The 9,140-nt window shown below is 40.0% G+C and overlaps 2 protein-coding genes across 3 annotated transcripts in view; both read left to right on the top strand.

The window, feature by feature from the left end:
- The window catches only part of LOC102310073 (high-affinity choline transporter 1), a 38,685-nt gene extending 33,988 nt beyond the window's left edge, over positions 1-4,697 (top strand). Inside the window, exon 11 of the mRNA XM_042221443.1 lies at positions 4,504-4,697. Within this exon, the coding sequence (XP_042077377.1) occupies positions 4,504-4,648 (145 nt within the window). The 3' untranslated portion in view covers positions 4,649-4,697. The remainder of the gene's footprint in view (positions 1-4,503) is intronic.
- A 754-nt stretch (positions 4,698-5,451) lies between these two features.
- Positions 5,452-9,110, top strand: ttc9c (tetratricopeptide repeat domain 9C). Of its 2 annotated transcripts, none has more exons than XM_005913365.3 (4): positions 5,452-5,588; positions 6,666-7,020; positions 7,156-7,338; positions 8,605-9,110. In XM_005913365.3, the coding sequence occupies exons 2-4, from the start codon at positions 6,687-6,689 to the stop codon at positions 8,760-8,762; spliced, it is 675 nt and encodes a 224-aa protein (XP_005913427.1). In that variant the 5' UTR covers positions 5,452-5,588; positions 6,666-6,686; the 3' UTR covers positions 8,763-9,110. The 2 variants fall into 2 exon arrangements, with proteins under 2 accessions (XP_005913427.1, XP_014190132.1); XM_014334646.2 differs by having other exon boundaries at positions 5,460-5,583.
- Positions 9,111-9,140: the final 30 nt, after the last annotated feature.

The following is a 9,140-nucleotide window of genomic DNA, read 5'->3' as shown; positions in this document are numbered from 1 at the left end:
ACACACACACACACACACACACACACACACACACACACACACACACACACACACACACACACACACACACACACACACACCTCTATGAAAAACACTTATTTTCCCCAATATCCGATCCAGTAATTTAGGTCAGGATGGGACCGATACTGTATATCGAATCGGGCCATCCCCAATTAATACTCATGAATAATGTAGTTACCATCGTTGTACCATGTGTGGAAAAACATACTACAAGTCATTTGGTAATTAGTAATGCACATTTCTTGCAAACCTGGAATTATTACCCTTTTTTTTTTAGTCTGGTCTATTACTAGTGCTCTATCACTCTTGCCAACCTTCAGTCCAGCTCAACAATCCTAAAGTTGTAATTTTCCACTTGTAAGCCAGTTTTCAAAGAGGTGTGGCTTCAGCCTCATGGACGCAGCGGTATTTATTGGTATGAAGGACATGAAGTTTACACACTTTTATGGATGACAACATTTTGTGAGAAACTTTATATGGATCACGCTGAGCAGAGAAATAAAGTAAGCGAGTACATGTCGCTGCCACTGCTTCTTTGCAGAGGTTTCAGTCTTCATTAACGGGTTTGCAGTTTGATTTGGAAAAAGAAAATGCCTTTAAATTGAGCATTTTAAAAATGACTGCTGACAGTGCTTTGCAGCTACTACAAGCCAGTGTTTTTAATTTTCATTGTACTAAAACTAGCAAACAAATTTAGACAGTTTTTACAACAAAAGATACATAAAACTAATCTTTATGCTGTTTTTTTAAAATGAAAGTAATAACAGATGCAGCATCTAAAAAATAAAATGATGTTGCAGGGGGTGACCACAGACACCTTTTGATCCCCTCTTGATTTATTTTTTCTCCAGTTTAAGTGGTGTTAGCAGTACTTTTGTCTTTAGAGAGCATTAATTTGTGAAGTGAACCTACCTACACTTTTCAGATTATCTGAACAGGGATGTGCTCTGATCTGAACTATTTATTTTTCCTTTGTGTTCTGTTTGTGAGCTTTGTAATTGAGCAACACCACTCCAGCTCTACATCAGGAGGCAGGTCATGTAGGTATTTGAGAGAGCTAGTGGGAACCATTGTCTGTCTGTGTCTGAGGTAGTGCATGGTGACCCTTAACATCCCGGGCATGGTGGTGATGGTACTGGGCACCAGACTGTGGGCCTCAAGGAAGTCCAAGGGGTTAGAGGAAAACGGCAAAGCAGACCGGAGAGAGATCATGCTGTTGGGCAACAGAGGGATCAGTCTGGCGGTTGGAGTCTTCACTATGACAGGTTAGTGTGCAGTGTGTAGGGAAAATGGTGAATATGGGTGAAATTTTAATGACTATTGTTGCAGTGAGATGCATTCAGGCACTTTTATTTCCACTGAGATTTTTAAAATCTATGAATTTATGGTCACTTAATAGTCATGTTGTAACCAACTATGGAAAACTCTACAGTTTTAGTAATTTAAACATACTAATAATTAGTGTCACTGTCACTTTATCAATGCTGGTCATCATTCCCTTTTGCTATTAAAGTATTTATTTATACCTATGTTTATACCTACACTCTATACCCATACTCCATACTGGTACTCAGGTTGTTGCACTCCACTTATTGTATTATTTATTGTAGTGTTTTATTACTTATTATTCTGTTTGTTAAAAAACAAAAAACAACTATTTATTTATTACTTTAAAAAAAATTTTTTCTTCATTACTTGGTTTCTTTTTCGCTCCGGGACCGTGTGCACATATTTTCATTCCACCTCATGTTAACATGCAATGCGAATGACAATAAAGCTCCTTGAATCCTTGTGTGAAAAGCCCTCTGATTTCACACAAATAACCCACTAAAGCCAAATGCTGCATCTTTTTTCTTTGTCTGTTTAGTGTTCTGTTAATGAATGTTGAATAAATTTTGATCACTGTAGACAGGAGTTATGATCTTTTTTTTTTTTTTTTTTTGTACTGAAAAACAATTATGAATCAAAGCTTGGTTGGTCATTCTATGGCACAGGAACCATGTCGATAGATATTTTTTTAAATTGTATTTTGTTCATTTCTGAAGAAATGCTCCTTAAAACAGTTAAAAATGGCTCCTACAAGCTGGCCTGAGGCTGTTTGGTATGCTGTTGCTTTAGATTTGATCTGTCCCAGCCTGCATCTGAGTTTTGCTATTAAAAATAAATTAATGGCATCAGATTTTAAGTACTGTAGTCCTTAGTTGTAATCAGGACTTCCACCAGAGGACTCTCTCAGCCTCCTCATCAAATACAGCCAGGATCACCTGCTAGTCTTCATACTTTGAATCCCATCTGTGCTGACTGGAGCAGTCACAGCATCAACAGGTACCACAACAGAGTCAACAACAAGTCTAAAAATATGAATGAATTAATATGACTTTATATAACATTTTTATGTTTTTATGCCAGATTGGAACATGACCTTATATGGCTCCCCATCCCCCTTTGAGCGAGGAGACGCTGGTCAGGTTCTGCCAATTGCTCTGCAGTACCTCACTCCAAGCTACATCTCCATCATTGGTATTGGAGCTGTAGCTGCTGCTGTGATGTCCTCAACAGACTCTGCACTATTATCTGCCGCCTCCATCTTCTCATCCAACATATATAAGAGCATCCTAAGGACCACAGTAAGAGACCTGAAAGGAGAAGATTCGAGTTGTGTTACAGTGGGGCAAAAAAGTATTTAGTCAGCCACCGATTGTGCAAGTTCCCCCACCTAAAATGATGACAGAGGTCAGTAATTTGCACCAGAGGTACACTTCAACTGTGAGAGACAGAATGTGAAAAAAAAATCCATGAATTCACATGGTAGGATTTGTAAAGAATTTATTCGTAAATTAGGGTGGAAAATAAGTATTTGGTCACCTCAAACATAGGAAAATCTCTGGCTCTCACAGACCTGTAACGTCTTCTGTAAGAGCTTTTCTGTCCCCCACTCGTTACCTGTATGAATGGCACCTGTTTGAACTCATCATCTGTATAAAAGACACCTGTCCACAGCCTCAAACAGTCAGACTCCAAACTCCGCCATGGCCAAGACCAAAGAGCTTTCGAAGGACACCAGGAAAAGTATTGTAGACCTGCACCAGACTGGGAAGAGTGAATCTACAATAGGCAAGCAGCTTGGTGTGAAAAAATCAACTGTGGGAGCAATCATCAGAAAATGGAAGACATACAAGACCACTGATAATCTCCCCTCTGGCTCCGAAATCTCTATCATCATTTGTGGGGTCAAAATGATCATGAGAACGGTGAGCAAAGATCCCAGAACCACACGGGGGGACCTGGTGAATGACCTGCAGAGAGCTGGGACCAAAGTAACAAAGGTCACCATCAGTAACACACTACAACGGCAGGGAATCAAATCCCGCAGTGCCAGACGTGTTCCGCTGCTGAAGCCAGTGCATGTCCAGGCCCGTCTGAAGTTTGCCAGAGAGCACATGGATGATACAGCAGAGGATTGGGAGAATGTCATGTGGTCAGATGAAACCAAAGTAGAACTTTTTGGTATAAACTCAACTCGTCGTGTTTGGAGGAAGAAGAATACTGAGTTGCATCCCAAGAACACCATACCTACTGTGAAGCATGGGGGTGGAAACATCATGCTATGGGGCTGTTTTTCTGCCAAGGGGACAGGACGACTGATCCGTGTTAAGGACAGAATGAATGGGGCCATGTATCGTGAGATTTTGAGCCAAAACCTCCTTCCATCAGTGAGAACTTTGAAGATGAAACGAGGCTGGGTCTTCCAACATGACAATGATCCAAAACACACCGCCCGGGCAACAAAGGAGTGGCTCCGTAAGAAGCATTTGAAAGTCCTGGAGTGGCCTAGCCAGTCTCCAGACCTCAACCCCATAGAAAATCTGTGGCGGGAGTTGAAAGTCCGTGTTGCTCGGCGACAGCCCCAAAACATCACTGCTCTCGAGAAGATCTGCATGGAGGAATGGGCCAAAATACCAGCTACTGTGTGTGCAAACCTGGTAAAGACCTATAGTAAACGTTTGACCTCTGTTATTGCCAACAAAGGTTATGTTACAAAGTATTGAGTTGTATTTTTGTTATTGACCAAATACTTATTTTCCACCCTGATTTACGAATAAATTCTTTACAAATCCTACCATGTGGATTCATGGATTTTTTTTTCACATTCTGTCTCTCACAGTTGAAGTGTACCTCTGGTGCAAATTACTGACCTCTGTCATCATTTTAGGTGGGGGAACTTGCACAATCGGTGGCTGACTAAATACTTTTTTGCCCCACTGTATGTCTTTTCTGGTTCAGTTTCCAGATTTTATTTTATTTTGGGGTTTTTTGCAGGCATCAGACAGGGAGCTCCAGGGGGTGATCCGTGTCACTGTGGTCCTGGTGGGCGTGGCTGGCACATCGCACATCTTCACTTCCCGAGTTGCACTCTTGAAGATGGCATTTATGTCCAGTGCTCTCCGGTCAGGACTATCTGCATGTTGTGATTTCTGAGAGGTGGGACGTATTCAAAGTGAAGGCCAACAAACGATCACAAAAATTAACATTAATGATCAATGGCATCATCAAAACAGACAAGGAGGAGAAGCCTGATGGTCAGAATGAAACTGAACTAATACTAACCCCCAGTCAGTTGGAGTGACAAACTAAATGATTTAGTGGGATGCAGATGTGTTTTTATGGTGATTTATTACCACACCTTCTGTTTTTTTGGCAGAAAAACAGAAATGAAGGACCTTGGTGGAATTCATTGTTTATAATCAGTGCATGGTTTGTTCCTGTTTATGTTAAGAATCTGTCACTGACTTACTTTAAAAAAATACTTGAACCTTCTCTTTTTAGCACTTATATACCATTGCTTAGAAAAGGTTGTAGCTATGCAGCTTACAGCTGTTGCACACAAATACTTCATAAATTACAATCTTTCTTTTGTAGAATTTAGTAAAATTGTAAAATTTTACAGTTGCTTTGTGATAAATGTGTTTTGTTTTTCTTTTTTTTAATCGGAATAATTATATTAGGGCATTTGCAGTTTTATCAATGAGTCATTATACAATTATGAAAGATGTTGAAATTGTAAAAAAAACAAAACAAAGATCAGATAATTATATTTATCAATTTCTAGTATCAAATGTAAATTTTTCATGAGCTATTTTACTTGCTGTGTGGTATGCTTGGCATAGCTCTGTTATCAGGACTCTGGAACCTGAAAAGTAGATTTTAAAAACATTGTTTAATAAATTAATTGTTAATTGTTGTAAATAATGTTTTGGAACAACTTTTTCAGTAACTGCGTTTACATTTTGTTCCAGAATAAGTGTAATTTACACCAAAAAAGTTTGTTTTGGTATTTTGTGCATGGATTACTTTCAAAATTATATTTAATAAAAACGAAGAGGGTGTATTTTGTGTTAATTTGCTGGCAATTCCTGCTTCGACCTTATGGTGGCAGTAGCACTCCACACAGTTTGTGGGCGAGTCCATAGAAAGGCAAGCAAGGAAGCGCACGTGTGGCAGCAACAACTAAGATGACTACCAGCTGAAAAGTAGCTATCCGTGGATTGTCGCTTCACTGGCGTAAGGCGAGAGAATGCAGAACAATACAGCTTTCATGTAGCGAACCTCATAAAATGCGCGAACATACGGGAAATAATGGGTTAGCTAGTTTTCGAGGACCCGGGCTAGCTTGGCAGCCTGCTAGCTCGGTTAGCGGTAGCTACAAACGCTGGACGTTTTGCCGCAAAACGTCGGTTTACGTTTGGACCTGAGTGACGTGCTTTCTATTTGATTCGTAAAATAATGTAACGTTGGCATGTAGCAATACTTCAAATAAAAAGCTGTAGATTTGCCGTTTGTCATATTAAATATGGTGGAAAAACTACTGCTCTTGCGGTTTGTCTACCTTCTTATTAAAAGCAGTGTGGCTCACTGTGTGACTGCCAGGTCATATGTGAGGTATTACAAGTGAAGGAGTGAAGTAGCAGAGGTGTGCCAAACCGTTTTCTTACACATAAGTGCTTTCTACTATTATACGCAGACCATCTTTTTACACTGGAACAGGTGGTGTCGAGCCTGTCGATCAGACTCAGGTGGACTGTTGCGTGTAAACAGTGCTCGGTTGGTAATAAGGGGCACAAACTGTACCCTTCAATACCTCTCAAACTGAAAATGTACCCCCACATTATTAAACCACCACCATCAGCACCCTAACAAGGGTGGGCTCCATGTTTTCATGTTGTTGTCTTGACTCTATTCTTGCCGTGTGATTGGCTGATTACATGTTTGTAGTATACAAGCAGTGGACCCTGTGCACCTAACAAGGTGGCCAGTGAGTGATTATGTGTGTGAGCGCTTTTGAAACGTTTATTTGATCAATACCACTGTAAGAAAAAGTGTTAAACTTTATTTCACATAACTGTAAGTTTTTCAATTTGAGTTCAGCCCTACACTTGGAGAAAAGTATTCATTTATATTGATTTTGATTAGCAGATTAGATTTTTGGTTTTAATTAATGAGCAGTTAATGAACAGGTGTACCTAATATAGTGGCCTGAACCTATATGTTTCATAAGTCCTTACATCTTTTTCTCTACATCTCACCACTTTGTTTTAGGCTTTCTGTTTAAGAATAAACTAAAATGTGCTTTCTCACCCCAACAGCTGATTAGCTTCGCTGCAGACATGGAGGGTGCTGGTGGGGAGGCTAGCCTAGATGTACAGGGGGCGGCGGCAGCAGCACCGAGCCTCTTTGGACACAAACCAAATTCTGCTAAGCCGGTTTCAGCTTTGCTAGAGGAAGCAGCCCAGCTTAAAACAGAAGGAAATGCTTTCTACAAGGATAAGAACATTCGCTCAGCCATTGGTCGTTATCACCGCGCTCTTCTGCTCCTGCGAAGCATTGACTCAGATGTGACGACATCAGTGAAAGGGTTTGGGCCTGAGACACCTGTGCTCACATCTGAACAGGAGGCTTTATTGAGAAATACTCAAGTGGACTGCTACAACAACCTTGCTGGTAGGTAAATATCATTCTGAGATAATGTCATATTCTTTCAAAGCTGTTGAAGTAGTAACTCTTTGAAAAACTGCTCTCTAGTCACTAGTTTGATACAAGTGCCTCAGTATAATCATTTCTTTATATCTCTTCCAGCCTGTTTGCTGCAGAGAAAGACTGTTGATTATACTCGTGTGCAGGAGTACAGTCTGCGAGTGCTAAAGTGGCGACCAGGCAATGCCAAAGCGCTGTACAGGGCCGGGGTAGCCACTCTGGAGATGGGAGATGCAGAGACGGCCAAAGAGTACCTCATCCAGGCCTCTAAAGAGCAGCCTAATGGTAAAGACCCAGACCATCATGATCTTCAAGAGCAAGTTGACGTAATAGTTATTTAGACATGTATAGCCAGGTTTTTCTTCCCGCATATTACATTTTTAAGGACCACCAAAGAGGTTATAACCTTCTCCCAAAAGAAAAATCTCTAGGGCTCTGATTGAAAGTATGTTAGGTTTAATTTACTAAAGTTTTAAAAACATTTTGGTCCATCAAATTGCATAAAATAAACAGAAAATGTTGAGAGTTCTGTTAACTCAGATGACGCCAAATTTTGGTCATAACTACATGTGGATCGCAAAAATGGAAGATAAAGTTTAAATAAATGAAGATAAACAATTCCTGATAACAAGTCAGGAATTGATGGGTTCTGTTGAAATTATTTATAACATAGTTATATGGACCTTGTACTCAGAGCTTGTTTCTGTGCTGCCATTATTAGTGCCTCTGTGCTGTCTTTCTGGATGTCAGCCACTTCCTCTATCTGCCAGTTGCACATACTGTTTTAAATGCTACCGAAATATGCAGCACATTCATCATAGTAGTTATCATATTGTGACTAGCACTGCTAGCACCAATAGCTCTCTTTCCTTACATCTTAGTCCACACTTGTTTTACAACGTTCTCACAGAGGCTGTGTCATAATCTTTGGGCCAAGAGGTATTTCTGGTGGCGACTTTCAAGAGCGAAAACATTAAACATTAATTCAGCTAGTTGCACTAGCTGAAAGCAGGAAAAAATAGCAATAAAAAGAATCTGTGTCTTTGATGAATAAGTTGTGATTTGTAGATGATTAACACAGAGCATGTCGAAACAGCAGTTCTTTGGTGGGAGCCGTGGACGCCTGTGCTCTCCAAATGTATTTATTTTTCAGTCTACATTTGCAATTAGTCCACCACCATAACCAAAAATTGTTCTTTTGTTACACTGCTATCCATTCGGAAATGGTAATTAGTATTAACACTCATCTTTAAAGTAAACAGTCAGCTCAGCTTGAGAAAAGCTTACTGACCTTGTTTAACTTTGTGATCAATTAAACCCATGAGTTAGAAGCGTCACCATTTCCCATGTTAAAGGTATTTAATTAAAGTACGTTAGAAGACTCATGTATGAGTCATTTCATTTTATCAAGACCAGGTGGGTAGCTTGTGCAGTTTTGTTTTTGTTTTTTTTCTGAAGGATATAGAGTTGCTCATAGTAATTTAAGCATAGTTTAAATTACTGATCTTTTCTCTGGAGACCAGCGAGTTAAAGTATACGTTTCTGTCACAGATGCCAATGTGAGGAAGTACCTGCAGAGGGCTGAGGAGAAACTCAGTCGGGACTTACAAAAAGAGAAAGCCATGTATCGAGGCATGTTTTCCTCCAACCAGAATGATCGCTCCGAGGGTGGGATTAACCAAACCAGAAGAGCTGGCGACGGCGTTTAGCCCACAAGCTGAATGTGCCAAATAAAACCTCAGCCTGAGAGACTGCTCCAACCTCAGACCACACCACAAAGGGGTTAAAGAATGTTTACATGTCTTGAACGACTCTTGCTGTGTCTCCATGGGAGAGGATTGACGTAAGCATAACAGACATTATACAGACTTGAGGAAAGCAGTCAGTTGGAAAGCAAAGATGTCACTGCTGAAAATAGAAAAGACAGAAAAGTTGGTTTCCTAGCAACACAGTCTAATATAGTTCACAAAATGCTTCTGAAAGCTAAAGAGGCTCTTCATGCACTACTCAATTGCCTCTGTGATTGCAGTTGTTTGGTCAGTGATATGAATGTTAATTTTGTGACTTTTCAATAAAATTATTTGTTA

Source organism: Haplochromis burtoni, unplaced genomic scaffold, assembly GCF_018398535.1.
Source record: "Haplochromis burtoni strain Fernald_Lab_line unplaced genomic scaffold, NCSU_Asbu1 Contig_4, whole genome shotgun sequence".
Lineage (NCBI taxonomy): Eukaryota > Metazoa > Chordata > Actinopteri > Cichliformes > Cichlidae > Haplochromis > Haplochromis burtoni.
This window is presented reverse-complemented; position numbering and strand designations above follow the sequence as displayed.